The sequence below is a fragment of the Anser brachyrhynchus genome, assembly GCF_964034855.1.
Source record: "Anser brachyrhynchus genome assembly, chromosome: 26".
NCBI classification, from domain to species: Eukaryota; Metazoa; Chordata; class Aves; order Anseriformes; family Anatidae; genus Anser; species Anser brachyrhynchus.
Genome location: NC_137719.1, coordinates 2,324,579 through 2,351,883, shown reverse-complemented (window position 1 = coordinate 2,351,883; position 27,305 = coordinate 2,324,579). Strand labels below are relative to the sequence as shown.

At 72.4% G+C, this 27,305-nt stretch overlaps 5 protein-coding genes across 11 annotated transcripts; 3 read left to right on the top strand and 2 right to left on the bottom strand.

The window, feature by feature from the left end:
- The first annotated feature begins 689 nt into the window (after window positions 1-689).
- AEBP1 (AE binding protein 1) lies at window positions 690-7,897 on the top strand. The gene is made up of 21 exons (XM_080568188.1): window positions 690-968; window positions 1,218-1,712; window positions 1,933-2,004; window positions 2,906-2,977; window positions 3,108-3,197; window positions 3,650-3,739; window positions 3,858-3,947; window positions 4,040-4,117; window positions 4,198-4,272; window positions 4,363-4,472; window positions 4,552-4,691; window positions 4,796-4,880; window positions 4,963-5,107; window positions 5,191-5,279; window positions 5,365-5,488; window positions 5,569-5,765; window positions 5,858-6,037; window positions 6,106-6,445; window positions 6,539-6,678; window positions 6,766-6,865; window positions 6,940-7,897. Exons 1-21 carry the CDS (start codon window positions 737-739, stop codon window positions 7,491-7,493), a joined length of 3,498 nt encoding a protein of 1,165 aa, XP_080424314.1. The 5' UTR covers window positions 690-736; the 3' UTR covers window positions 7,494-7,897.
- POLD2 (DNA polymerase delta 2, accessory subunit) lies at window positions 7,864-11,125 on the bottom strand. The gene is made up of 10 exons (XM_080568195.1): window positions 10,883-11,125; window positions 10,025-10,146; window positions 9,593-9,716; window positions 9,408-9,522; window positions 9,109-9,307; window positions 8,943-9,023; window positions 8,670-8,827; window positions 8,436-8,563; window positions 8,226-8,327; window positions 7,864-8,145 (listed from the first exon to the last, which is right to left on the bottom strand). The coding sequence occupies exons 1-10, from the start codon at window positions 11,097-11,099 to the stop codon at window positions 7,988-7,990; spliced, it is 1,404 nt and encodes a 467-aa protein (XP_080424321.1). The 5' UTR covers window positions 11,100-11,125; the 3' UTR covers window positions 7,864-7,987.
- Window positions 11,126-13,742: 2,617 nt separating this feature from the next.
- On the top strand, window positions 13,743-15,535 carry LOC308182886 (antimicrobial peptide NK-lysin-like). The gene is made up of 5 exons (XM_080568196.1): window positions 13,743-13,959; window positions 14,560-14,687; window positions 14,810-14,920; window positions 15,009-15,179; window positions 15,411-15,535. The coding sequence occupies exons 1-4, from the start codon at window positions 13,920-13,922 to the stop codon at window positions 15,171-15,173; spliced, it is 444 nt and encodes a 147-aa protein (XP_080424322.1). The 5' UTR covers window positions 13,743-13,919; the 3' UTR covers window positions 15,174-15,179; window positions 15,411-15,535.
- A 134-nt stretch (window positions 15,536-15,669) lies between these two features.
- On the bottom strand, window positions 15,670-22,366 carry GCK (glucokinase). 6 transcript variants are annotated; one of them, XM_080568191.1, is made up of 10 exons: window positions 20,870-21,441; window positions 19,749-19,911; window positions 19,472-19,626; window positions 19,108-19,227; window positions 18,919-19,014; window positions 18,604-18,703; window positions 18,322-18,505; window positions 17,946-18,101; window positions 17,277-17,510; window positions 15,984-17,178 (listed from the first exon to the last, which is right to left on the bottom strand). In XM_080568191.1, exons 1-10 carry the CDS (start codon window positions 20,933-20,935, stop codon window positions 17,034-17,036), a joined length of 1,419 nt encoding a protein of 472 aa, XP_080424317.1. In that variant the 5' UTR covers window positions 20,936-21,441; the 3' UTR covers window positions 15,984-17,033. The 6 variants fall into 6 exon arrangements, with proteins under 6 accessions (XP_080424320.1, XP_080424315.1, XP_080424317.1 ...); XM_080568192.1 differs by lacking the exon at window positions 20,870-21,441 and adding an exon at window positions 21,451-22,362 and having other exon boundaries at window positions 15,985-17,178; XM_080568189.1 differs by having other exon boundaries at window positions 15,774-17,178; window positions 18,919-19,227.
- Window positions 22,367-22,949: 583 nt separating this feature from the next.
- Window positions 22,950-27,281, top strand: YKT6 (YKT6 v-SNARE homolog). Of its 2 annotated transcripts, none has more exons than XM_080568187.1 (8): window positions 22,950-23,107; window positions 23,766-23,878; window positions 24,817-24,899; window positions 25,176-25,276; window positions 25,638-25,742; window positions 25,826-25,891; window positions 26,018-26,119; window positions 26,454-27,281. In XM_080568187.1, the coding sequence occupies exons 2-8, from the start codon at window positions 23,775-23,777 to the stop codon at window positions 26,487-26,489; spliced, it is 597 nt and encodes a 198-aa protein (XP_080424313.1). In that variant the 5' UTR covers window positions 22,950-23,107; window positions 23,766-23,774; the 3' UTR covers window positions 26,490-27,281. The 2 variants fall into 2 exon arrangements, with proteins under 2 accessions (XP_080424313.1, XP_080424312.1); XM_080568186.1 differs by having other exon boundaries at window positions 23,766-23,953.
- The last annotated feature ends 24 nt before the right edge of the window (window positions 27,282-27,305 follow it).

Below are 27,305 nucleotides of genomic sequence, written 5' to 3'. Positions count from 1 at the left end.
CTGTGCTGGTTCCAGTGCAGAGCTGGTGCTGAGGCAGTGCCAGCGCTGAGCGGTGCTGGTCCTACACGGTGCCGGTATCGGTGCCGATGCAGCACGGTGCCCGCGTGGTGCTGGTGCCATGCCGTGCCAGCGGTGCGAGTGCCAGTCGCGGTGCCAGGAGGTGCCAATACGGTGCCGGTGCTGGTGCCGTACGGTGCCAAAGCAGTGCCATTCCCACGCGGTGCCGGTGCCGGTGCCGTGCAGTGCCAGCACCGTGCCGTGCCAGTGCGGTGCCAACTCGGTGCCAACTCGGTGCTGGTGCCGTGAGGTGCCAATGCCGTGCCGTGCTGTGCTGTGCCAACGCAGTGTCGGTGCCGTTCCCGTGCCTACGGGATGCCAACACAGTGCCAGAGCCGTGCCAGTGCGGTGCCAACTCGGTGCCAACTCGGTGCTGGTGCCAGGTGGTGCCAACGAAGCGCCGTGCCGTGCTAACGCGGGGCCGGGGCTGTTCCCGTGCCAACGCGATGCCAACGCGGTGCCGGTGCCGACGCCACGCGGTGCCGACGCCGTGCCGGTGCCGGGCCATCCCCGTGCCGTGCCAACGCGGTGCCAACGCGGTGCCGGTCCCGTTCCCCCCCCCCCCCCCCCAAAAACCCCCGCCCGGTGCCGCCCCCGGCCCGCCCCCGCCCCTCCCCTGCCCTCCCCCGGTGCTCGGCGGGGCCGGGCCGGGCCGTGCCGGTGCTCGGCGGCGGCGGCGATGGCGCTGGCGGGGCCGCCCCGCTCCTGCCTCCTGCTGGCGGCCGCGCTGCTGCTGCCGCTGCCCGGGGCCGCCCCGGACCCCGCCGCGCCCGCGCTCACCGACGCCGAGATCGAGGCGTTCCTCAGGGGCTTCCTCGGGCCCGACGGGGACCGGGACGGCGACGGCGACGGGGACGGCACCGAGCCGGGCTTCGCCACCGAGCCGGGCGCCGGCACCGGGCTGGGCATCGGTGAGGGGGGGGGGGGGGGGGCTGCTGGGGCTGCCCGGTACCGGGAGGGAGTGGGATGGGGGGGGGGGAGTGATGGGGGGCAGCGGGGGGGTGCTGGGCTGGGGGTGCTGGGTTCGGAGGTGCTGGGTTCGGGGTGCTGGGTTGGAGGTGCTGGGTTTTGGAGGTGCTGAGCTGGGGGTGCTGGGTTCGGGGTGCTGGGCAGGGGCTGCCCCCACGCCCCCCCGACCCAACCCGGCCCCCCCCCCCCAGACCCCCCGGAGCAGCTGCCGGAGCCCGAGGCACCCAAGAAGGCCCGGAAGGACAAAGCCCCCAAACCCACCAAGAAGCCCAAGGAGAGAGCGCGGGGCTCCAAGAAGGACAAGGACAGGGACAGGGACAAGGAGCGGGACAAGAGCAGGGACAAGAGCAACGACAGGGACAAGCCCCCCAAGAAGCCCAAGGAGAAGCCCCCGAAAGGCTCCGAGAAGCCCCCGAAAGGCTCCGAGAAACCCCCGAAAGGCTCTGAGAAACCCCCCAAAGGCTCCAAGAAGCCCAAGGAGAAGCCGCCCAAGAAGCCACCCAAGGAGAAGCCGCCCAAGGCCACCAAGAAGCCCTCGGGCACGAGGCCACCGGAGCCGCCGGACACCCCCTGGGAGCCCCCTGTGGCCCCACACCCCCCACGGGGTGAGGACAGAGAGGGGACGTCCCTGTCCCCAGGGCAGCCTCGGGTCCCCGAGGAGGAGGAGGAGGATGGCAGAGACCGAGGTGAGCGGGGGGACACCGGGGGTCCCGTCCTGTGCTGAGCGCTTGTCACCCACGTCCCCTCAGCTCCCCCGCTGCTTTGTCCCCGGGGGGCTGCATGGTGTGGTCGGGGTCACCCCCGTCCTGCCCCTTGTCCCCCGTCTCCTCCCTCCCTGGGGTCCCCTTGCTGGGGGTGGGCCGAGGACGCCAGCGCTGCCACCCCTCTGCGTGTCCCTGTCCCCAGGCGAGCTGGAGGAGCTGCCGACGGAGCGCTGGGAGCTGGGCGGGGAGGACTGGCAGCCCGCTCCCGAGGCTGGTGAGAGCCCGAGGCCACCCCCTGCGTCCCAGTGCCACCTCCCGGCATCCCAGTGCCACCTCCTGATCCCCCGTGTCCTCTCGCTGCGTCCCAGTGCCACCTCCCGGCATCCCAGTGCCACCCCCCGATCCCCGGTGCCCCCTCCTTGTGTCCCCAGCGCCACTCCCTGGTCCCCCGTGTCCTCTCCCGGTGGCCTGCTGCCACCTCCCAGCATCCCAGTGCCACCCTCTGATCCCCGGTGACCCCTCCCAGCATCCCAGTGCCACCCCTCTGATCCCCCGTGTCCTCTCGCTGTGTCCCAGTGCCACCTCCCTGCATCCCTTTGCCACCCCTCTGGTGCCACCTCTCCGTGTCCTGGTGCCACCTGCCTCCATCCCAGTGCCGTCCCCTGATCCCCAGTGCCACTTCCCTGTGCCATGGGGCCACCTCCCTGTGTCCCTAGTGCCATCCTGTTCCCCTGTGCCACCTCTCTACATCCTAGTGCCAGCCCTGGCATCCCTGTTGCCACCTCCCTGTGTCCAATTTGTCATCCCTGGCATCCCTGTTGCCACTTCCCCATGTCCTGTTGCCAACTCCCCGTGTCCCAGTGCCACCTCGCCTTGCCCTGGTGCCACCTCCCTGTGTCCTGGTGCCACCTCCCTGCATCCCAGTACCACCCCTGGCATCCCTGTTGCCACCTCCCCATGTCCTCTTGCCGCCTCCCCGTATCCTGGTGCCACCTCCTTGCGTCCCAGTGCCACCCCTGTGATCCCAGTGCCACCTCCCCTTGCCCTGGTGCCACCTCCCCGCATCCCAATGTCACCCCAGCATCCCCAGTGCCACCTCCCCCCGTGTCCCAGTGCCACCCCTGTGATCCCGCTGCCACCTCCCCGTGTCCCAGCCCCACGTGTCCCCCCCGCAGAGGTCCCCGTGGAGCCGGAGCCGCCGACGCTGGACTACAACGAGCAGCTGGAGCGGGAGGACTACGAGGACTGTACGGTGCCAGGGGGCGGGCGGGGACCGACGGGGTCCCCTGGGATGGCTGGGGGGGGGGACACAGATGCGTTCCCCCCTTCCCCTCCGCCTCGCAGCCCCGCAGTCATTGTCCCCCCCCCCGTCCCCAGTCGAGTACATCCGGCGGCAGCAGAAACCCCGCAAGCCCCCGAGCAGGAAGAAACCCGTGCGAGTCTGGCCCCAGCCGGAGACGCCACCACGTCAGTGCGGTGACGGGGGGACAAAGGGGGCTGGTGGGGGGGGGTCCCCAGCCCCGGGTGGGGGGCAGCATCGTTTTGGGGCAGCCCAGGGCTGGGACGGGCATGGGGACACCAGAGATGTACGGGGAGCACGTGAGGGTGCAGGGGACACTGTGGGGACACGGGGACCCCGTAGGGGCTCGAGGGATCCCATGGGGACATGGGGACCCCATAGGGGCATGGGAACTCCACAGGGGCTCAAGGGATCCTGTGGGGACACGGGGACTCATTCAGGGCCATGGGGACTGCAAAAGGGGTTTGGGGACCTCATGGGAGCTACAGGGGACAGAGAGGCGCCCATAGGGGCATGGGGACCCCTGCAGAGGCACTGGAGACCCTGTAAGGTTACAGCGACCCCACAGAGGCGTAAAGGACCCCACAGGGGCACCCCCAAACCCTTTTGTCACCCCCAGCCAAGCCGGAGGAGCCCCCCGCACCGCTGCCCGCCCCCGTGACCGAGGGGGACTACGAGGAGGGCTTCGAGCGACCCGACTACGATGACTGTGAGTGACGAGCCAGGGGGAGACCGGGGGCACCCCTGCCCCTGGCGGGGGCTCTGTGGGGCCGCAGGCCGGCCCCCAGGTCCCAAAGGGGCGTCCCAGCCCTGTTCCCACCCCGCAGTGGACTACGGGCTGCCCCCGCCGCCCAAACCCAAGAAGCAGCCAGAGAAAGAGGAGGAGATGGAGACGGACGAGGAGAAACTGAAACCCTGTGAGAGGCTGGGGGGGCGGCACGGCACTGCCCCGTCCCCATCCCCGTCCCCATCCCCGTTCCCGTCCCTGACGGCCGCTCTCCCCTGCCAGGGAAGCCCAAGAAAGGTGGCGGCAGCAAGGAGGACGAGGAGGAGACCTGGGCGGAGGAGAAGGGCCGGGACCGCAAAGGTGGGTGCGGGTGGGGGCCCCCCACCCCATGTCCCCCCCACACCCTGGCTCTGTCCCCTCACCTCGCTCCCGTTTTCCAGGAAAACCCAAAAAAACAGGGGGGAAGAAGTGGGAGACGGATGAGGACGAGTGGGCGCCGCCAGAGGAGAAGACAAGTGAGTGTCCCCGTCCCTGGGGACCGGGGGAAGCGGTCACCGTGCTGGGGGGGGTGGCACTGACTTTGTGCCATGTCCCCCACCCCCCAGAGTGTCCCCCCATTGGGCTGGAGTCCCACCGCATCGAGGACGACCAGATGCTGGCCTCCTCCATGCTGCGCCACGGGCTGGGCGCGCAGCGCGGGCGCCTCAACATGCAGGTGGGCACCCATCCCTGTCCCCATCCCCATCCCTGTCCCTGTCCCTGCGCCACCCTCGCTGTCCCCTCGCTGTCCCCAGGCGGGCGCCAACGAGGACGATTTCTTCGATGGCGCGTGGTGTGCCGAGGACGACAGCCGGGCGCACTGGCTGGAGGTGGACACGCGCCGCACCACCAAGTTCACCGGCGTCATCACGCAAGGACGCGACTCCCAGATCCAGTAAGGGGACGGGGACAGGATGGGGGGGGGGGGTGGCCCCGGGGCCAGCAGCGGGGCGGTGGGGGTGACAGCCACCCCCACGCACCTTCCCCTTCCCCCCGCAGCGACGACTTTGTCACCAAATTCTACGTGGGCTTCAGCAACGACAGCCAGAGCTGGACGATGTACACCAACGGCTACGAGGAGATGGTGTGCGGCGTGGGGGGGCTGGACGGGGGTGGTTGGGGTGGCGCTGGGGACCCGCTGCCACCCCCGCGTGTCCCCTCCCCAGATGTTTTACGGCAACGTGGACAAGGACACGCCGGTGCTGACCGAGTTCCCCGAGCCGGTGGTGGCGCGCTACATCCGCATCTACCCGCAGACGTGGAACGGGAGCCTCTGCCTGCGCCTGGAGGTCCTGGGCTGTCCCCTCTCCAGTAAGACGGGGGTGGCAGGGGGGGGACGGCGGGGCGGTGGCAGCCGCTCGGTCCCCAGGGCCACATCGCCGTCCCCTCCGCAGCCATCAGCAGCTACTACAGCCAGCAGAACGAGGTGACGTCCGCCGACAACCTGGATTTCCGCCACCACAGCTACAAGGACATGAGGCAGGTGAGCGCGGTGGCACCCCGTGGGGCAGGGGGGTGCCTTCCCCGTCCCCGTCCCGTGCCCCAGCGCTCGCCCCCTGCGCCCGCAGCTCATGAAGGTGGTGAACGAGGAGTGCCCGACCATCACCCGCATCTACAACATCGGCAAGAGCTCGCGGGGGCTGAAGATCTACGCCATGGAGATCTCCGACAACCCCGGCGAGCACGAGACGGGTGAGGCAAGGCAGGGGGCGAGGGGGGACGGGGGGACACGGGGAGGGGACGGCTGTGCCGTGATGCCACCCGTCCTGCAGGTGAGCCCGAGTTCAGGTACACGGCGGGGCTGCACGGGAACGAGGTGCTGGGCCGGGAGCTGCTGCTGCTGCTGATGCAGTTCCTCTGCAAGGAGTACCAGGACGGCAACCCCCGCGTGCGGAGCCTGGTGACCGAAACCCGCATCCACCTCGTGCCCTCCCTCAACCCCGACGGCTACGAGCTGGCCCGCGAGGCGGTGAGGAGCAGGGACGGCGCCGGGGTGGCGGTGGTGGCACCGGGGACATCGGCGCCACCGGGGGCTCACCGCCGGTCCCCCACCACCCGCAGGGCTCCGAGCTGGGCAACTGGGCGCTGGGCCACTGGACGGAGGAGGGCTACGACCTCTTTGAGAACTTCCCCGACCTGGCCTCGCCGCTGTGGGCGGCCGAGGAGCGGAAGCTGGTGCCGCACCGCTTCCCCAGCCACCACATCCCCGTCCCGCAGCACTACCTGGAGGAGGACGCCACGGTGAGCGCGGGGCGCCCGGCGGGGGCGGTGGCGGGCGAGGGGCCAGGTGTCACACCGCCTCTGTCCAGGTGGCGGTGGAGACGCGGGCCATCATGGCCTGGATGGAGAAGAACCCCTTCGTGCTGGGAGCCAACCTGCAGGGCGGGGAGAAGCTGGTGTCCTACCCCTTCGACGCGGCCCGGCCCCCCAGCGAGACGCCGGCCGCCCCGCGCCCGCCGGACGACTATGAGGACGACAACCCCGAGGTGCACGAGACGCCCGACCACGCCATCTTCCGCTGGCTCGCCATCTCCTACGCCTCGGCCCACCTCACCATGACCGAGACCTTCCGCGGGGGCTGCCACACGCAGGACATGACCGACTCCATGGGCATCGTGCAGGGGGCCAAGTGGCACCCCCGGGCCGGCAGTAAGCGGGGCCGTGCCGTGCCAGCGAGCCACCGGGTGGGCAAGGGTGCATGCCAACCGCATGCCAATGGGCCCTCGGTTGTTTTTTTGGCAGGCATGAACGACTTCAGCTACCTGCACACCAACTGCCTGGAGCTCTCCGTCTACCTGGGCTGCGACAAGTTCCCGCACGAGAGCGAGCTGCAGCAGGAGTGGGAGAACAACAAGGAGTCGCTGCTCACCTTCATGGAGCAGGTAGGCGCGGGGCCATGCGCGCGTGCCGGGAGCCGGTGGCCGCCCCGCCGGCCCCACGGGCTCCCCTCGCCCCTTTCCTCCGCGCAGGTTCACCGGGGCATCAAGGGCCTGGTGACGGACCAGCAGGGAGAGCCCATCGCCAACGCCACCATCGTCGTGGGGGGCATCAATCACAACGTCAAGACAGGTAGGGGGTCGGGGGGACGCGAGGGCGCCGCGGCCCCGCTCCGCAGCCCCCTCACCTCCGCTCGCCGCCCGCAGCCAGCGGCGGGGACTACTGGCGCATCCTGAACCCGGGCGAGTACCGCGTGTCGGCCCGGGCCGAGGGCTACAACCCCAGCGTCAAGACCTGCAGCGTCCTCTACGACATCGGGGCCACCCAGTGCAACTTCGTGCTGTCGCGCTCCAACTGGAAGCGCATCCGCGAGATCATGGCCATGAACGGGAACCGGCCCATCCGCCGCATCGTGCCCGGGCGCCCCATGACGCCCCGCGAGCGCCTCCGGCTGCGCCAGCGCCTGCGGCACCGCATGCGGCTCCGGCAGCAGATGAGGCTGCGGCGCCTCAACGCCACCACCACCACCCACGGCCCCACGGCCCCCCCGGCGCCCACCACGGCCCTGCCCAGCCCCTTCAGCAGCACCACCTACGCACCCTGGAGCCAGGAGCCTCCCACCGCCGGCACCTGGGAGATGGAGACCGAAACGGAGGTGGTGACCGAGCTGGTGACGGAGACGGAGGCCTGGGAGGTGGGCACGGGGACGGAGCAGCCCTTCACCACGGCCGAGACCTACACCGTGAACTTTGGTGACTAGAGGACGCCCGTTCCCTCGCTCCTGCCTCCAGGCGCTCGCGCTTGGTCGAGTTTTGCCCGCTGCAGGCGCCGTCACCTGCTTCCGCAGCGCTCCTCGCCCGCGCCGGGCAGGCTGCAGCTCCCACCCGCCTCGCTTGCCAGGACCACGGCCACGCCACCCCGATGCCTGCCCCGAAGGCCAGCAGCTGCAGCACGTCCCCCGGGCTGGGCTCAGGCGAGGACACACGGCCCCGTCCCCAGGGACCCGGCGGTGCCACCACGGCCGGGCGAGGAGGACGCAGCCCAGGTCCCCAGCACCGCGGCTCGGCTGGGGCGGTCGCGCTCCCCAGGGCAGGGCCCTCGCGGCGCCGGCCCCAGTCCCCTCCACGCGGTTTTGTTACACAAATAAACCAAGCTGTATTGGTAGCAGCGCCGTGTCGCTTCTCCCAGCGGCTGCTGGTCCCGCGCCGCGGCAGCTCCGCGGCTCCGTGCGGTGACAGAGTCCGTGCCGCGCCGTCACTGCCCGACCTCCATGTCCCCGTCATCGTCCTCGGCCCCGAAGCCGGAGAAGCTGATGGGTTGGCAGCTGAGGTCGCGCAGGTTGACGAGGCAGGCGGTCTGCGTGGTGCTGAAGGCGGGCACCGCCACCAGCAGGACCCGCTGCCCCTCGTCCCCTGCGGGGACAGGCGGGCGTCAGGCGCCAGCCCCGGCGCGGCCGCGAGTGAGGACGGGGCCAGATGGGGCCGGGACTCACCCGTGATCACCTTGGACTGGAAGCGAGGCGCGCTGCCGCAGAAGTAGACGTGAGGGCAGTCGGTGAGGATGAAGGGATCCGACTTGTAGAAGGGGTAGCAGCCTGCGGGGGCGGAGGTGAGGAGGGGAACCCGTCCCCACAGCCCCCCACGGGGCACTCGGAGCCCCGCAGCCCCCGCCTCAGGGCAGCACAGCGGTGCCCCCCCCTTACCCAGGGTATCCGGCGCCGTGGGGCTGATGTGTCCCGCCCGCAGCGTCCACTCCAGGATCTCTAGGTAGTCGTCCATGCTGCTGTACTTGAAGATGTCACTGATGTTTTGCCCCGACGTCCCCAAAAACCTACGTTTTGGGGGAAGGAAGGGCGGCTCCGTGCTCGGTGCGACTTGTCCCCAACCCCCCTTGTCACCAGCGGCTGTCACAGCCCTGGTGGCACGTCGGTCCCCACCTGACGCCGTCCACGTCAGCCTGGTAGGGGTTGGTGACCAGCTGCAGCGTGGAGTAGGCGCTGGCGAGGGGCAGCATGCAGTGGTGCAGCGGCTGCTGCGGCAGCGTGTAGTTGGTGGGGTCAAACTCCCCGGGCATCACGTCCACGGGCACAGAGGTCTGCGGGGCACAGCGGGGGCTGTGGGGGGGGGGACCACCACCCGCTGCCCCACACCGAGGGGCTCTGGGAGCTGCTCTCCCACCCCAGCACCCGCATCGAGCCCTGGGCACTCACACAGAGCTGCAGCAGGATCTCGTCCAGCATCTTCACGGCTTCCACGCTCGCAGCCTGCGTCTTCCTCGTCAAGTACCGGGCCTGCGGCGGCGGGGAGGCGGTGAGGAGCGCAGCTCCTCCGTGCCCCCCACCCCCACGCCCAGCCTTTACCAGGCCCCCCCCGCACCTTGTGGAGGCTGTCTCGGCTCTGCGTGCTCTGGCTCAGCAGGTTCCCCGCCAGGATGACGCGGGAGATGAGCGCGGCACAGCTCTGCTGGCCCTCGGCGCCCAGCTGCCCCGTCACCGCGTCCACCAGCAGCTGGGTGCCCAGCAGGGACTCGCCGCTGCCGCTGCCCAGCCCCAGCCCCGAGGCCAGCAGCACGAACCTGGGGGAAGAGAGGGCGGGCAGCGGGGACGGGGGCCTCTGGCGGTCCCCAGGGCTGCGGGACGCGGCGGGGACACGATGGGGACGCGGTGGGGACTCACCTGTCTGAGCTGGGGCCCGCCCAGGGCAGGGGCTGGGGCAGCTCAGCGAAGCAGAGCTCTTCCACCAGGAACCCGCCATCCTCCTGCTCGCTGCCGTACACGGCGAGGATGGTGCCTGCGGCGAGCGCGGCGCTCAGCCCCGGCGGTGCTGGCAGAGCCGAGGCCGCCCCGCCGCCGTCCCCTACCTGTCACCATCTTGGACACCTCGACGTTCCCCGCCAGCTTGATGCGCTGCAGCTCGTCCTCCAGGATCAGCTCGTCCGAGGGGTGCACGTACTTGGGCAGGGGCGGCTGGGGCACCAGGTTGTGCTGCGGGGACGAGGGCGGGACCCCAGGGGGGGGGGGGGTTTTTTGGGGTCCGGGCAGGCGGGCGCAGCCCCCAGAGGAGGCCCGGCCGCCCTCGGGGCCGCTCGCCAGCTGCGTGCCGGTCGGGGCTGTTTCCACTTAGCGCTTCCCCGCGACGCCAGCAGCGGCGCGGCCGTCGGCCAAGGAGGAAGCGGCTCAGCCAGGGAGGGAGAGGCGGCCGCGCCGCCATCACCGCCGCCGGGGCCAGCCCGGCCCCACGAGCCCGCCCGCGTCCCCCTCCCCGGGGGGGACGGCACGGCACCCGCCGTTACCTCCTCGCTGATCTCCTGCAGGATGGAGGGCTGCAGCTGCATGGCCTTGAAGAGCGTCCCCACCACGCAGCACCGCTCGCCCGCCCGCAGCTCGCACAGCTTCCGCAGCGCCACGCCGCTGCCTGCGGGGACGGACGCTCAGCGCCGGGACCCCACTCGTGGCATTTCTTTCCCCTTTTTCCCCCCAAACTGGGACCGTTCCCTAAATTCATCCCAGAGCGAACCGCTCACCCTGCTTCAGCAGAAACAACAGCAGAAGGGGGCCGTCGAGGGAAGCCCCCCATGGCCAGGGGCCCTCCCCAGGCTGCCGCTGTCACCTCCTCGCCCGGGGAGTGCTGGGGAGTTTGTCCCCGTGGGGCTTGGGGATGGGGGGTTTGTCCCCATGGGGTTTGGGGATGGGGGATTTGTCCCCGTGGGGTTTGGGGACGGGGGTTTGTCCTCATGGGGCTTAGGGACGGGGGGTTTGTCCCCTTGGGGTTTGGGGATGGGGTTTGGCCCCGTGGGGCTTGGGGACGGGGGTTTATCCCTGCGGCGGGAGGCCGAGGAGGGCAGCGGCGGGCTGGGAACGGCGTCAGCACCGCCAGGAATGCGGAGGCTTCGAGGAGGCAGGAGAAAAATCAGGAAAACAACCCGCTTCGGCTGCTCCATCCCAACCCCCCCCCGCCACGATGCGGTGGTTACGGGGGGGTTCTCCATCCTTCCCCCGCGGCGTCCCCCGGCCAAAAAGCAACCGGGGGAGCAGCGCGGCGGCGACGTTTCGCCCCGCGGAGGAAGGAAGGAGGCCGGGGGGCTGCCGGGGGTCGGGGTTTGGGGTTGTTTTTTTTTTTTTGGGGGGGGGGGGGGGGGAGGGGGGCTCACCCCATCGCTGCTGCGCCCGCTGCGCCAGGCGGGGCCGCATGCAGAGCAGGCGGGCGGCGTAGAGGTGCGCGTACTGGCGGCTGAAGCTGCGCTCCCCCAGCAGGAAGGGCTGCGAGCGGTCGGCGAAGTCGCTCCCAGCCCGGGCGAAGGTGGGGGCCTCGCCAGAGGGGGGGGACAGCAGGGCCTGAGCCGGGGGGGCCACGACCGACGAGAACATGGCTGGGCTGGCGGGGGGGGGGGGGGGGTGCCTGGGGGATAAAGAGGAGAGTGAGGATTCCCGAAATGGCCCCCAAATCTGTGCCCCCTCCCCCCCAGCAACCAGAAGCCCCCCCCAGCCCCCAAACCCACCTGGGACCCCCCCAAGGCCTGGCCCTGCTGCTCCCACACCCCCCCCAAGCACACAGGGAGCACAGACCCTGCCCCCCCCCGGACACCAGGACCCCTCCCTCCAAACACTGGGACCCCCACCCCCACAAAAATGGGACTCCCCCCATCACCAGGAGCCACCCCCAAGGGACACCGGGCCCCCCCCCAAGTACCACAAACCGCCCCCCCAAGCACCAGGACCCCCCCCTCACCAGGGAACCCCGCCCAAATACCTCTTGGGACCCCCCCCCTCACCAGAAGCCTGTCCCAGGACATCGGGACCCCCACACACACCTCAGGACCCCCCCAAACACTGGGACCCCCCTCCCCGGACAACAGCAACTCCTTCCCCCATACACTGGGACCCCCCCCAAACACCGAGACCCCCCAGAATCAAGTGCCTCCCCCAGGACCCCTCCCCAAACACCAGCCCCCCCCCCCCCAGGACACACACACCCTAAACCCGAGGACCCCCAAAACCAACAGGGACCACCCCACACACACTGGGACCCCCCAGACCAACTGTGACCCCCCCCCAAACCAACTGGAACCCCCCCAAACAGCTGGACGCCCCCCCAAACGAACCGGGACGCCCCTTGGGACACCGGGACCCCCCCCCCCCCAAACACTGAGACCCTCCCCAACCCAACCAGGACCTCCCCCAGGACACCAGGACCCCCCCCCAAAACACTGGGAGACCCCTCCCTCAAACACTGCCCCCCCCCAAACCAACCAGGACCCCCTCAAGGACACCAGGACCCCCCCATACAATGGGACCCCCCCAAACACCGGGACCCCCAAGACCAACCGGGACCCCCTCGGAGCAATCGGGACCCCCCCAAGGGCATCAGGACCCCTCCCCAAACACCAGGACCCCCCCCCCAAAACGAACCGGGGACCCTCCCCCAAACCAACCAGGACACCCCCAGGGCACCGGGACCCCCCTTGGGACACTGGGACCCCCCCCCCCAAAACACTGGGAGACCCCCCCTCAAACATCGCACCCCCCCAAACCAACTGGGACCCCCACAGGACACCGGGACCCCCCCCCCCAAACGAACCGGGGACCCCCCCAAAGCAATCGGGACCCCCCCCAGGGCACCAAGACCCCCCCTCAAATACCGGGACCCCCCCCCAGGACACCGGGAGACCCCCCCTCAAACATTGCCCCCCCCCAAACCAACCGGGACCCCCCCAAAACAACCGGGACCCCCCCCCAAGGGCATCAGGACCCCCCCAAACGAACCGGGGACCCCCCCCCAAACCAACCGGGACCCCCGCAGGACCCCGGATCCCTCCCCCCCAAATACCGGGACCCCCCCAAACCAACCGGGACCCCCCCAAGGGCACCGAGCCCCCCCCATCACCCCCCCCCGCCGCTGACAGCCCCCCCGTGACGTACGGGGTCAGAGGTCAGAGGTCAGGGGTCGGGGGGGGGCGGGGGCCGCCGGCCCGGCTGCACGCGGCGCGGACGGGACGCGGGGGGGGGGGGAGGAGTTGGGGGGGGGGGGGGGAATGGCGGGAACCGGGCCCGGAAGCGGCGTCACCGCGGCGCGGAACAGACGTCACGGCGGCGGGGCGCCATGGCAACCGCGGGGCGGGGGCGCCGTTCCCATGGCAACGGGGGGGGACACACACGACACCTGGGCCCGCGGGGCTGAGCCCCCCCCCCCGAGCCCCCCCCCTCGCTTCCTGCCCCGCGTCCGAGGCCTGCGGATTGATTTTGGGGGGGGGGGGGGGCGGTGCCACTCGTGTCCGTGGGCCCCGCGTGGGGCCGGTGCAAAAGGCCCGGGGCGGCCCCCCCGCGGCCCCCCCCTAGGGGTTTTGAGCCCCCCGCCCCGGGGTTTTGGGCCCCCCCCGGGGGTGTCAGGGCCCTCATAGGTGCGTTGGAGCCCCCCCCCCCCCCCCGGGGTCTGCAGCACCCCCAGGGGGTTTTCGGGGCCCCCACGGCTGCTGGGGGTCCCTCAGGGTGTCAGAGCCCCCCCAAAAGTTTTGACCCCCCCTCCCCCGGGGGTTTCAGGCCCCCCCGGTAGTATCAGGGCCCCTCCCCCGGGGTTTTGCCCCCCCCTAGGATTTTTGAGCCCCCCCCGGGGGTTTCGGGGTCCCCCCGGGGGTGTCAAGGCCCTCATAGGTGCGTTGGAGCCCCCCCCCGTGGGGTCTATGCCCCCCCCAGGGCGTTTTTGGGGCCCCCACAAGTTCTGGGCGCCCCTCAGGGTGTCAGAGACCCCCCAAAAGTTTTTCCCCCTCCCCCCCGGGTTTTTGGGCGCCCCTGGGGGCGTCAGAGCCCCCCCCAGGGGTGTCAACCCCCCCCCCAGTGGGTGTCAGCCCCCACATGGTTTTTGCCCCTCCCCGGGCCTTTTGCCCCCCCCTCCCGTGGGTGTCAGACCCCCCCCCCACGGGTGTCAACCCCCCCAGTGGTTTTTGAGCCCCCCCCCGGTGATTTTGGCCCCCTCCCGCCGCCCCCCCCCAGGCCGCTTCCTGCCGAGGCGAGGCCGGGGGCGGAGGTGTGGGGCCGCGAGGCGCGGGCCGCGCTCCATTTTAAGGCCTCGGTGGGTTTCGGCGGCGCTGAGTGGCTCCGCCGGCCCCGCTGCCGGCTCCTGGGGGGCTATAAAAGCCCCGGGGTGGGGCACGGGGCCGGCACCCGTCGGGTCAGCGTCTGGGGGGGCTCGCCATGGCCGCCGCCTTCCTCCTGCTCCTCGCCCTGGTGGCAGGTACGGGGCCGGGGCCCCTCCTGCCCGCGGCCCCCCCACGGGCTGCGTGGCGCGGGGACACCGGCGCCGTGGGGTGGGGGGACCGGGGTGGGACAGCGGGGTGGCAGCGGGGGTGCGGGGACTGTGTGGGGACGTGGACGGGGGGGGGGGGTGTGTGGGGACAGGGGTTGGGCTCTGGGGACACCTGGGGCACAGAGGGGTTTTGGGGACCGATGTGCTCCCCGTCCTGCTGTGGGGCGGCCATGGGGCCGCCATGGGGTGGCCATGGGGCCGTGGGGTGGCCATGGGGCAGCCACGGGGGGGCCATGGGGCCATGGGGTGGCTGTGGGGCAGCCATGGGGTGGCCATGGGGCAGCCACAGGGTGGCCAAGGGACCATGGGGTGGCCATGGAGCAGCCATGGGGTGGCCATGAGGCAGCCACAGGGTGGCCAAGGGACCATGGGGTGGCCATGGGGCCATGGGGTGGCCGTGGGGCCATGGGGTGGCCGTGGGGCAGCAACGGGTTGGCCATGGTGCCACGGGGCAGCCGTGGGGCAGCCGTGGGGTGGCCGTGGGGCGGCCGTGGGGCAGCCGTATTAACCACCTCTGTCCCCTCACAGTCTCACAGGCAGAGGAGGTGGCCGAGCCGTGCCAGGGCGGCCCCGCGTCCTGGTGCCGCGACGTGGCCACGGCCATCCGGTGCCAGAAGGAGCAGCAGTGCCGCCAGCTCTGGGGCAGCCTGGGCACGGTGAGGACAAGCCCCAGGCGTGGGGCGCGCCGTGGGGCAGCTCCCCCTCGCGTCGTGGTGCGGGGATGGGGACGGGGGGGACGGACCCGACACCGCCCTGAGGGTCTGCGCTGTCCCCGCAGTGGGATGAGGACGAAGGCGACGCGGCGCTGCCGGGCAAGGGGAAGAAATGCAACGTCTGCACCAAGGTGCTGCAGCAGCTGAAGAAGATGGTGGGGGACGACCCCGATGAGGTGAGGGGGGCTCGGGGTGAGCCGGGGGAGGTGGGGGGGTGGTCTGGTGGCCGCGGCCCCGCTGACGGCACGGTGCCGGTGCCCGCAGGACGCCGTCAACGACGCGCTGCGGAAGGTGTGCGGCGTCCTGAAGGGCCTGGGCCGGCTCTGCAAGTCCTTGGTGAAGAAGTACAGCGAGCAGATCTCCGAGGCGCTGCAGAACGACGACGAGCCCCAGGACATCTGCGCCGCCCTCAAGTTCTGCAAGGGCTGAGCGCCGGTGAGAGCCCACATCCTGCGCCCCGCATCCTGCGCCTGCCCCCCCCCCCCGGGGCTGGGCGCACGTGCCCCCCGTGCGGAGGGAGGGTGGAGGTGGGGGAGCCCGAAACGTGCCCCGGGGAAACTCGGGGGTGGGGGGTGGGGCAGAGGAGCCGCATCCGCTGGTGCTGGAGCTGGGGGCGACGGGGGGGGTGTCCCCCGAGTCACCACCGCCACCGTTTTGTCTCCTCAGGGCCCTGACCGCCGCCGCTGAACCCCGAAACCTGAAGGGGGGCCCCGAGCCCCACCGCCAGCCTCCACCTCCCCACCAGCCTCCCTCCCACCCCCTGTCCCCTCGCAATAAAGCAGCTTGTCCCCGCCGCCGCCTCTCCGGAGGACGGAGCTCCTCATTTGGGGTTTTATTTGGCCGAGGGTGCGGGGGGGAAATGTGCTGCCGCCCCCCCAGACCTTCTTCTCATCACCGTGGGCAGTGACGCAGCTCGGGGGCTTGCAGCCGACATTCCCCACACGGCGAGGGGCGTCCCCGTGAGCGTCCGCTGCACCTGCATGGGGACGAGCGATCGGGGGGGTGGGGGTGGGGGCTGGGACGGGTCCCTGCGGGGCTTCCCCGGCCCCATCGGGGGGACAGGGGGCGCGGGGGGGGCTCACGGGGACCCTGGGGACAGGGGCTGACACGTGGCGACCTCGGCGACGCGGGCTGGGGTGGGCGCATGGGGACCTCAGGGAGGAGCCGGGTGTGTGGGGAGCTTGGGGACGGGGTCCCTGGGGGGACATTGGGGGGCGCGGGGCCACGCAGTCTGGGCTCTGGGGAGGGGGCATGGTGGGGGGGGGGGCACAGTGATGGAGGGAGCACGGTGACAGGGGGGCACGGTGACAGAAGGAACATGGTGACAGGGGTGCAGACTCCCACAGTGGTCCCATACCCTGGGGTGATCCCATCCCCCAGCCCCATTTGGTGGCCCCAGCCCCCCCCAATGTGCCCCCACCCCATGGGGCTCCTATGTGGGTCCCATCCCCTGGGGTGCCCCCGACTCCCAGGGGACCCCCGAGGTGGCCCCACAGCCCCGTGGCACCAGGCTGCTCTCCCCTCCCTGTGCCGCTGGCCCCACTCCGGGCTGGGGGTCCCCCGCCTTCAGCCCCCTAAACGAGGTAAATGTTGGGGGGGCACTGTCACCGACACAAGCCGGGGGGGCACACGGGCACTACTTTTGGCTGCTTGGGACCACGAAGTAGTCGGGGGGGGGGTCACCCACGTGCCCCTGGGCTGGGGAACCGTTGGGTTTGGGGTTGTGGGGCGCTGTTCCAGGGGCGCACGGACCTGGCCCCGCGGGGGGAAGGAGGTGGCACCACCCCATGGATGGGGGGGGGGGGGGGGGTCCCCTTTGCCTCCGGCTCGGTTTGTCCTTTCTGAGGGTCTCTGGGAGGGGACACGGGGGTGACACATGGGGACAAGGCCAGCCGGGCCCCCAGGCACTGCCGGCCGCCCACTGCGGGCTCCCCAAGGGGTGCCAGCCCCCCCCGTCCCCCCCATCCCCAAACACCCCCCAGCCACCCCCTTTATCCCCCGGTGCCCTCCCGTAGAGAGGCTCTGGGGGCGCAGCTGCCCCCCACGGCACCGGGAAGAGCCTCGGCCCCGTCGGGCGGCACGCGGCCATCGAGGAGCCTCGGCCCCGGCGGTGGTCCCGGAGGAAAAGTCCACGCAAACCCCGGTTTATTGGGGAGCCCCGGCACCGGCCGCCGTCGCCTCCCGCGGCAAAGCCCTTCCCGCGTCCGTCTGCGCTCCTCGGCGCCCTCCAAGCGCCCGGCACCGCGGGGTCCCCGCCGCCCCCAGGTCCTGCGCGCCGTGCTGCCCCGCTCACTGCCCCATCATGCAGGCCATTTTGCAGGCGACGGCCGAGATGAGCGCGGCGCCTCGCCCGCTGCCTTCCTCCGACTGGATGAAGGTGATGTCGCAGCCGGGCGTCAGCTGCCGGACGGTGGCGTGGAACCGGTCTTTGAAGCTGCGGGGGGAAGACGGGAAGGGTCAAGGCTGCGGGGAGGAGGAGGAGGAGGAGGAGGAGGGAGGCTGGGGCGGGAGGAAGGCTCCCGGCGGCCTCACCTGGGGTGCAGCTTGTAGACGGAGCCGTCGACCCCCACGGTGATTTTGAGGGTCTCCTGGCTCCGGCTCTCCCGCATGCGGTTGATGACGCCGGCCAGCCCGGCCGAGCACATCTGGGCGGCGCGGGTGGAGACGCTCTCGCAGACGCGCCGCACGATGTCGCAGTCCGTGCCCGAGGGCAGCAGCTCGAAGGCCGTCAGGATGTTGTAGATCTGCTTGCGGTCGCCCGAGTCGCTGGGATGGGACAGAGGGGGCGCGTCGGGCCGGGGACCCCCACGGGGCAGCTGGGGAGGGCTGGCGGGGGGCGATGGGGCAGGGGACCCCGGTGTGGGGCAACGGGATAGGGAACCCCGGTGTGGGGCAGTTGTAGAGGGCTGGTGGGGGGTGATGGGGCAGGGGACCCCATGTGGGACACCCTGGTGTGGGGTGATGGGGAAGGGGACCCCAATGTGGGTCAAGGCGATGGGGGACCTCAACATGAGGCAGCTATATAGGGCTGGTGTGGGGCAATAGGGCAGGGGACCCCGCTGCGGGGCAACTGTAGAGGGCTGGTGTGGGGTGACAGTGCAGGGAACCCCATGTGGGACGATCAGAGCCAGCTGCTGTGGGGTGAGGGCACAGGGCACCCCCATGGGTGTGGGGCGGTTTGGGGGCGCCGGCCCCGAATACCTCTCGATCTGTGACACGAAGCGGGTTTCGAAGGTGCCGCGGGTCTTGAGCTTCTCGGAGGCCTCGCCGTTGAAGAGCAGGTTCTCGTCCACCAGCTTCAGCAGCACCAGCCGGACGATCTCCCCCATGTACTTGCCCCCGATGATCTTCTCGTAGCTGGGGGCCGGGGGCGGCCGTCAGGGCGGGGGCCGCCCCCCTCCCACCCCACGGCGAGGCCCCACGCACGTGTCCCCACCGGTACCGGGCTCAGGGGGATGCGTGCGGGCGGCCGACGGGGCCGGAGCCCCGGGACGAGCGGCCCCGGCCAGCGGAGGGCAGGGGGAAGGAGCCGCGGCCGGGGGGAGCCCAGGGGAGCCGCATCCGCCCCACTCCTTACAGCTGCTGACCGGGGTTAAGCGAGGTCTCGTCCACCACGCGGTCGTACTCCAGGAGGAACTCGTCGAGCTCCCCCGAGGCGCCGAACGCGCCCCACTCCGTGTTGACGCACATCCTGCCCTCGTCGCCCTCCACCAGCTCCACGTTGTGCATCTCCTCCATGTAGCAGGCGTTGCAGCCCGTCCCTGCGCGCAGGAGCCGGCCGTGGGGCGCGTGCCCCCCGCCCCGCATCCCCTCCTTCCCCCGGGGACGGCCGCTGCCGTCCCGCAGCCTGTGATCTTACCCACGATCATCCCAACCTCGCACCGGTGGTCCTCGTAGTAGCAGGAGATCATCGTGGCCACGGTGTCGTTCACCATGGCCACCACGTCCATCTCGAAGTCCTGCCGGGGGGGGGAGCCGCCGGTGTCATGCCCCGCGTCCGGCTGTCCCGCGGGGTCCCCGTGGGATGCGTGTGCCCACGCATACACGTGCACGCACACACACGCGTGTGCACAGCACGCCCCCAGCGCCTCTCCCGGGGGACCCACGGGACGCGGTGGGAACAGGGGGCGGGCACCGACGCACGCAGCCGGCGCGGGGCCAGCGGCCGTCTCACCCCTCGCCGTTTGATGGCGTCTCGCAGGAGCCCGACCACGTTGTTCCCTTCCGCTCCGGAGGCTTTGAAGCCCTTGGTCCAGTTCAGCAGGATGCCCTGGGCCGGGGGAGGACAGAGCGGGGCTCCGTGGGGCCGTGGGGCAGGCACCGCGGTGGCCTCGGGTCCCGTGCCGCCCCGCCAGCCCCTCACCTTGTCGATGTCCTCGTGCCGCACGGGGAAGGAGAAGGTGAAGCCCAGGGGCAGCTTTTTGTGCTTCATCTGGTGCTTGTCCAGGAAGTCGGAGATGCACTCGGAGATGTAGTCGAAGAGCTGGGGGAGAGCGGCTGAGCCGTCACCGCGATGGCCTCGTCCCCGCGATGGCCCGGTCCCCTCCACCCCATCCCCATCCAGACGCCACTTGAAGGGGACGCTTCCACGGGCTCCTGCAGCTCCCCGAGGGTCCGGACCCACCTCTGCCCCCTCCCGGGGCTCGGGGCTGCCCGGAGGCACCCAGCACCGGGATGGGGATCGTGGGGAGGACCCCGCGCCCCCCGCACCCCCCTGCCCCGCTCACCATCTCGGCCGTCCCCGTCATGGCATCCTCGGGGATGGAGTACATCTGGTGCTTCGTCTTCACCTTCCACTGCCCTTCCTCCCCCTCGCCCACCTTCACCAGCATCACGCGGAAGTTGGTGCCGCCGAGGTCCAGCGAGAGGAAGTCCCCGACCTCTGCAGCGCCGCGGGGCACGGGGGAGGGGACGGCTCAGGGGGGGGCTCCCGGGGGGGCAGCACCCGGCGGAGCCGCGGCAAAGCGCCGGGCGCCGTCGCCCTCGCGTCCCGGCAGCGCCTACCTGAGCCCTCGGGCGTGGAGCGGACGTAGGTGGGCAGCATCTTCACCGAGGCTTCCTCGTGCGTCTCCAGCTTCAGCCCCCGGTCCATCTCCTTCTGCATGCGGTACATCACCTTCTTCAGGTCCTCCTCCCTCAGCCGGAACTCCGACAGGATCTGCTCCACCTGCGCCGGGGGGCGGCGGCGTTACGGGGTGTCCCGCGCCCCCCGAACTGCGCCGAGCAGCCGGAGGTTCCCCTCCCCAGCCCCGGTTTTCCCTGTGGACACTCCGAGCCCCTGCGGCCCCGCAGCCCGGAGCACCTCGCCCTCCAACAGCGGCACCGGGGGGAAGCTCCTTGCCCCGAAACCTGCTTGGAGCAGGCGTCCCGTGGGGGTTTCCTCCGTCCCCCTCGCACGATGCCCATCGAGCGGGGCCGCACCGAGCGGTACGGGGAATTTCTCCCGTCCCCGCTGCCAGGGAGAGCCGCAGGGCCCCTCCAGGGCCGCGCTGGCGCTCAGGACCTGTTTTTCCCTCGCGTAGCAACCCCAGGCCCTGCCGCCGGCGCGGCCTCCATTACCAGGGCGCGTAACGGGGCCGCGGCCCCGGCTCTCAGATGGAGCCGCGGCGCCGAGCGCTTCTGCTCCGCCGGCCAGGTTTGCTCGTGGCATTAGAGGCCTCATTAGTCACCGGGAGCCGGGCAGGCCAGGATCGCTCCCGCTGCGCCGTCAGCGCCAGGAGGGTGTTTTCCTCGGGGCCGCGCCGGCCCTGCCGTGGGTTTTGGGGTGCATCACGAAGCGGGCGCCCTGCTAAAGCTTTTGGGATGATGTGGGTCTGAGGGGTCCCGGCCCCCACAAACCGGCTGCCCCGGGGTGCTCCGGTGGGACGGATCGAGGCCGGATCCCCTCCGGGATGTCCCCAGGGGGACACCCAGCGCCCCGTGACACCGTTCGGTGCCCGATGTCGCCCAGCGCCGCAGCACCCGTCCCGGTGTCCCTTCTCCCGCTGCTCTCAAGCGGTTCCGGCACCGCAGGCACCGCGTGCCACGACTCCGCTCCCTCCGATCCCGCATGGAGGTTTCGGTGCCGGGTTTGGCTCTTCCCACCCGACCAAAACCTGCCCCCAAAGGGCGCGATCCCCTCTTACCCTGCCTGGAGCAGGCTGGAAGCCACGTGGCGGAACGCCGCACTGCCCGTGCCCCATGCTCCCCATCGCCCCCGTCCCGGTCCGGCTGCGAGCTGGAGCCTCCCAAAGAGTGGGGACGAGCCCCGTCCCCCCAAGTGACCCGATGCAGTGGGGGTCCCCCCGGCCCCGAGGCCGTCCTGTGGAGCCCGGCTCCTCCCGGGGGAGCCCCGCTGCTCATGCTCAGCACCCCAGCACCGGGCATGGGGGCGGCCTCGGGAGCAGGGAGCCTCGGCACCGGCTGCGTGGCTCTGCCCGAGGCAGCCTCCAGCCTTCCGCTGCCCTCACCCCCTGCACCCGGGGGCTGGGGGGGCCTCGTGCCGCCGGGCCCACGGCAGGATCAGGCCCTCGGTATAAACGGAGGCTCCCCGTGTGCTCCTGGCTCGAAACCTCCTGACCTCATTCCTTGCCCAAAACCGCTTGCCTGGCCCCAAAGAGCCCCGAAGATCCCCAAAAAGCCCCAAAGAGCCCCAAAGCGGGGGCAGAAGCAGCCGTTGCCTTCCGGAGGCGAACGTGGGGAGGGCCGGCGGCCGGCGGGGCCTCACCTTCTCCTGCCGGGAGCTCTCCATCCTGCTTCTGTGGTCCAGCATGGGGGCAGCCGTGGGCGCGGGGTGGGCGGCGGGCGAAGCTGTCCCCCCCGAGCCCCCCCGGCACCCCACCGCCTCGTCCGCCCGGGTACCGTCCCTGGCCGCGCCGGGGGATGCGCCACGTTGGGGGGCGTTAGCTCATACGGGGCGCCCGGTGGCGGCCGCCGCGTCCCCACGGTCCCGTCAGGCGGAGCGGCCGCAAGCCCCCGCGGCCCCGGCCTCGGCCCCCCGCATCCCGGGGCCGCCCTCGGGGCTCCCCAATCCCCTCGGCCGTGCGGGGCGGCCGGGTGCTTCGTCCTCCTCCTCCTCCTCCTCCTCGGCCCGCCGTCCGCCGCGCTGCGAGGGGGCACCGGGGCGGCCCCGGGGGTCTCTGCGTGGAGCGGGGGAGCCCCAGCGGGCGGACGGACGGACGGACGCGGGCGGCCTTGTCCGGGACCCTCCCCACGGGGGCCGTCAGCCCCGTCACCGGCCCCGGGCCCCCCTCCCGGTGAGCCGGTTGCCGTGCCAACCACTTCACGGCCTGCTCACGGTGGCAACCACTCCACCGGCCGGCCTGGCAACGCGGCCCGCTCCCATGGAGACGGGCACCAAGGTGACGGCGGCCCCGCGATGGCCGCCGGGCCCCGGGGACGGGCACAGGGACAGACGGGGGGTGACGGGGACGGACGGGGGGTGATGGGGGAGCCCCGGGGGGGCCCGGGGGCCCGGGGGGGTCCCGCGGTGCCCCCCCCGGTGTCCCGGTGCCGGGGGTGCAGGGCCCCGCAGGGCGGCCCCGGCCCCGCAGCCAGGGGGGTCCCATGGGGGTCCCGGGGGGCACTGCAGGCCCCGGACCCAGCCTGGAGGCCACGCCCCCACGCGAAGCCCCGCCCCCACAGCAAGCCCCGCCCCCACGCGAAGCCCCGCCCCCACAGCAAGCCCCCCCCCCACAGCAAGCCCCGCCCCATCCACGTTGCCCCGCCCACCCGCATGCCCCCGGGCACAACGGAGGCCACGCCCACTCCCTGCGCCACGCCCACGCGGCAGGCCCCGCCCACGCAGCTTGCCCCGCCCACTCAGCAGGCCCGACCGTCCATGAAGCCACGCCCACAAATCGCCCCATCCCGCGTAGCCCCACCCACCGGGAAGCCCCGCCCCCACTCTCGAAGCCACGCCCACCGAGCGCCCCCACCCACCCACGTTGCTCCGCCCGCTGTGGAGGCCACGCCCACACACCCAGAAAGCCACGCCCACAAATCACAGCGCCCCAGCTACTGGCGGAGCCACGCCCACACACTAGGCCCCGCCCACCTACGAAACCCCGCCCCCTCGCTAGGCTCGAGCCCCCATCAGCTCCCTGCAGGGAGCCCCGCCCCCCATGACGCCACGGCGCCGCCGATTGGCCTCCCGGCTCGGGGGCGGGGCCGCTCGCGGCCGTGGGCGGGGCCTTCAGGAGAGCCGCGCTCTCATTGGCCGGGAGCCGCGGGGCGGGGGGGCTGCGTGCTGCGCGTGCGCAGGCTGGGCGCGGCCCCGTGGCAGTAACCGGGGCCGGGGGCACTTCCGGCCAGTCCCTTTCTGCTTCCGGGTCGGGAGCGCTCCGCTCGGCCGCCGCCTCCTCGCTGCGAGTCCGCAGCCGCCGGTACCGGGCGGGGGGGCGGGGCCGGGGGGGGCCCTGGGGGTGTCCCGGGGGGGCTCGGGGGGGCTTGGGGTAGCCCCGGGGGGTCCGGGGGGCTCCCGGGGGGCCCCGGTAGGGTCTGGGTGGGGTCCGGGGGTGCCCCGGCGGGGTTCGGTGGGGCCCGGTGCTGTCCGGGGAGGGTCTCGGGGGGGTTTGGGGGGTGTCGCCGGGGTCCCGGTGGGACCTGGGGGGGTTTGGTGGGGCCCGGTGGGGCCCGGTAGTGTCCCGGGGGGGTCTGGGTGAGTCGTGGGGGGGTCCCGGGGGGTGGCTGGGGGGTCCCGAAGGGCTCTGGGGGTCCCAGCGGGGTCCCGTTGGGGTCTGGGGGTCCCCGTGCGTTCCCCATAGGGTCCCGATGGGGTCTGCGGGGTCCTGGAGGGGTCTGGGGGGGTCCCTGGGGCGTCCCAGTGGGCTCGGGGGAGGGGGTCCAGGAAGGCTCTGGGGGGTCCCAACAGGGTCCCATTGGGGTCTGGGGGGGTCCCCATGCAGTCCCCATAGGGTCCCAGTGGGCTTTGGGGGGGGTGTCCCGGAGGGGTCTGGGGGATCCCTGGGGGGTCCCGGGGGGCTCTGGGGGTCCCGGTGCGTTCCCGGTGCCGGCGGGGCCCGCTGACCCCTGTCCCCGCAGCGCCGCGCCATGAGGCTGTACAGCCTGAGCGTGCTGTACAAGGGCGAGCCCCGGGTGCAGCTGCTGAAGGCCGCCTACGACGTCTCCACCTTCAGCTTCTTCCAGAGATCCAGGTCAGGCCCCGCGCGACGGTGTCGGCACCAGGACAAGCCCTGCCGGGGGCTCACGGCAGCCCCCGTCCTCACCGGGTGGCCGCAGGGCATCGCCTCGCCTCCCCCCGGTGCCCCCGGGGACGTTGGGCTCAGCCCCGGCTGGGCCGGTTCAGCCCTCGGCGCTCCCCCGGGGGCCCGGCTCCAGCCGCCCCCCCACTCGCAGAGGCGGCCGGGGGCTGTTGGCGGCGGCCCCCGGGGCGTTTCCCGGCCCCCTGCCAAGGTTTTTTTGGGCACGTTTGGCTCTGCGGTCCCGGCGCTGAGGGGAACGCTGCAGCGAGGGGCTCCGAAAAACGCCCCCGTGGCCGAGCGTGCGAGGGGAAGGAGCCAGCGGGGGCGGCTCTGGGGGCCTCGCTGCTCCCCAGCCCCAGCGCCGCTCGCTGCCCGCCTCGGGAGCCACTTCCCCCTGGGCTTTGGCGCCCCGGGAGCTGCTGTCAGCGGGGATAGGCTGTGAATTTATCTGCCGGTCCCCCCCCCCCACCCCGTGGGGGCTGCGTCCCGCGGCCACGGCACGAGTTGGGGCCCGGCCTCAGCCCCTCGGGGAGCCCCCGGCGCTGCCGCTTCCCACCGGGAGCGCTGTGGCTGAGCGCTCGCCGCTTCCAGCGCGCCCGGGACGGAGCAGATTTATTTCTGCTCCCTCACAGCTTTTGGCCTCTGATTTATTGCGGGGTGAGGAAAAGAAACAACAACAACAAAAAAAAGGGGGTTATGCAAAAGTCTGCCTGGCAGGGCTGGAGCGTGGGCTTGGGGCCGTTTCCTGACCTGACTCGACTCGGGTCTAGCGCATGGGAGCGCGAGCGTCCTGGGGGGGTTGGAGGGGAAGGGGCGGTGGGGAAGGGCCGGGGCTGCCCCGTGCCCCCCGTGGCCGGGGGCCGGGTGCGAGCGGCGCCGTGTGCTTGCAGCGTGCAGGAGTTCATGACCTTCACCAGCCAGCTGATCGTGGAGCGCTCGCAGCTGGGCAGCCGGGCTTCCGTCAAGGAGCAAGGTGAGCGCGTGGCCGCGCTCCGAGGTGCGACGCCCCCCCTCGCGCCCCCTTCCCTGGGCGAACGCTGAGAGGTTTGGGAGCAGGCCCGTGGGGCCGAGCCTGGGGCTCGCCGCCCTCCCCGAGCCCTTCCCGCCGGCCCAGCGCGACCGCCGGTGGCCGGAAACCTCCCGGTGCCATCCGCTGGTGGTGGAAGCGGGGGCCGGGGGCAGGCGTTGGGCGCTGGGGGGGGGGCTCCAGAGCTGCCCCCCCCCTTCCCGACGCCGCCTCTCTGCCCAGAGTACCTGTGCCACGTGTACGTGCGGAGCGACGGGCTGGCCGGCGTGGTGATCGCCGATAACGAGTACCCGCAGCGGGTCTGCTTCACCTTGCTGGACAAGGTGAGCGGCGCGGCCGTCGGCGCCTCGGGCACGGCGGGGAATTCGGGGGGGGGCTTCCCAAATTGGGGTCCGGTCGCGGCGTGAGGAAGAAACGATCCCTGCTGCTGAGCCGGGGGCGGGGGGGGCATTGTCGGGGCTGAGCTCGGCGGGGTCTGGTGGTGTTTTGGCTCGGCTCTGCCCGGCGGCTCCGCACCGCAGCCGGCCCCGGCACCAGCCTCTGGAGCGCCCGGCGCGGCTCGGGACTCGGCGGGGAGCTGGCCCCCGCCGCCGCCGCCACAAGCGGGGCAGGGGCTCGGCTTTGCTCGCGGGGAGCTGCGGGGAGGAGCCCGGGCGGCGACGCCGGGCGCTCCCTCGCTCGCAGGTGCTGGACGAGTTCAGCAGGCAGGTGAGCAGGGCGGAGTGGCCCTCGGGGTCCCCCGGCACCATCAGCTACGCGGCGTTGGACGGGTACCTCAGCAAGTACCAGGTAGGGGCCCCGTGCCGCGTGGCCGCCCCCCCCCCGGGGTGGTGGGGGCTGCTGGCCCGACGCCGCCCTCGTTCCTCCGCCAGAACCCCCGCGACGCCGACCCGATGACCAGAGTGCAGGCGGAGCTGGACGAGACCAAAATCATCCTGGTGAGGACGGCGGGGACGGGGGCTGGCCCCGCTCCCTCCCCCCTGGGTGCTCTCGCCCGGTTTCGGGGCGCGGCGGCGGGGCCCCCGAGTGCCGACGGCGCGCCCGGCGCCCGTTCCTTCACGCAGCACAACACCATGGAGTCGCTGCTGGAGCGCGGGGAGAAGCTGGACGACCTGGTGTCCAAGTCGGAGGTGCTGGGGGCGCAGTCGAAAGCCTTCTACAAAACCGTGAGTGCGGCGCCGGTCCCTCCTGCACCCGGGGAGGTGCTGGGGGTGGGTTTGGGGCCGTGAGAGGGGCAGGAGGAGCCCCGGTGGTGCGGGACGTGGGGTTGGGCAGGGAGCTCGGCTGCCCGAACCTGGCTGGCGGAGCTCCTCGGCCCCCTCCCCAAACCCGGCCCCCGCTCCCATGTGGGATTTGGGGTGCCCGGGTGCCGGACCGCGGCCTCCAGCCCCCGTCACGGGGCCGTGCCCTCGGCCTCCGCGGCCAGCGGGGGACCGGGGCCGGGACAGCCGTGCCGCGCGGCTCCGGGCCCCGACGCTGCGTTCCCTCCCCTCTCGCCAGGCGCGGAAGCAGAACTCGTGCTGTGCGGTGATGTGACCCCCCCGCGGGGGGGCTCCTGCCCCGGGCCCGCCAGGCCCTCGCCCCCCTCCTCGCATCTCGGCCTCCCCCAGGACTGAGCGCAGAACCCCGGCGGCTCCTGGGCTGCTTGGCGGGGGCCGCTGCTCGGGCCGGGCCCCCCCCGCCCCCGGGCACCGCGGCCGTGCCCGGTTCTCGGTGCTGAGCGGGGGCTGAGGCGCTGAGCCCCCCCGCCCTGCCCTCGCCCTCCCCCGGCGCAGCTCGGGCCGCGCTGTGCCCATCCCCGCACCGTCGCCTCTAACACCAGCGAGTGCCTCGGCGCTGCCAGCCCCGGGGGGGCTTGGGGACCCCCCCCCCCCGGCTCCGAGCACGGGGCCTGGAGGGGGGGGGGGGGGAGCTGGTGGGGGGGGGCTTTTACACATCTGTGTCCCCGGGGGGGCGGGGGGGAGAAGGGAAGTGCTTTGTGTGGGGGCTGGCTGGGGCTGCTTGGTGCGGGGCTGCATCCCCTTGGGGGGGGGGCACGCGGGGTCGGCCCCCACGCCCCCTCCCTGGGTGGGGGGGGGCTCTGTGCCATGGGGCTGCCCCCCTTCGGTGGGTCCCAGCCCCCCATTGCCCCCTGTTCCTGGGGGGCGGGTGGGAGCCAGCTGGGCCGGGGGGGTTCCCCGTTCTCCCTCAGCTCTGGGGGGGGGGGCTCAGCCTCGGGGCCCCCCCCCGGCCTCGGTGGGACGGGCGCAGCTTTCGCTCGGGGCTGTATCGTGATCGGCGCCGCCTGTCGCAGCCGTGCCGCGGCCGATAAAGTTCTCTGTGACGGTTGTGGCCTGGTTGGGCTCCGTGGGG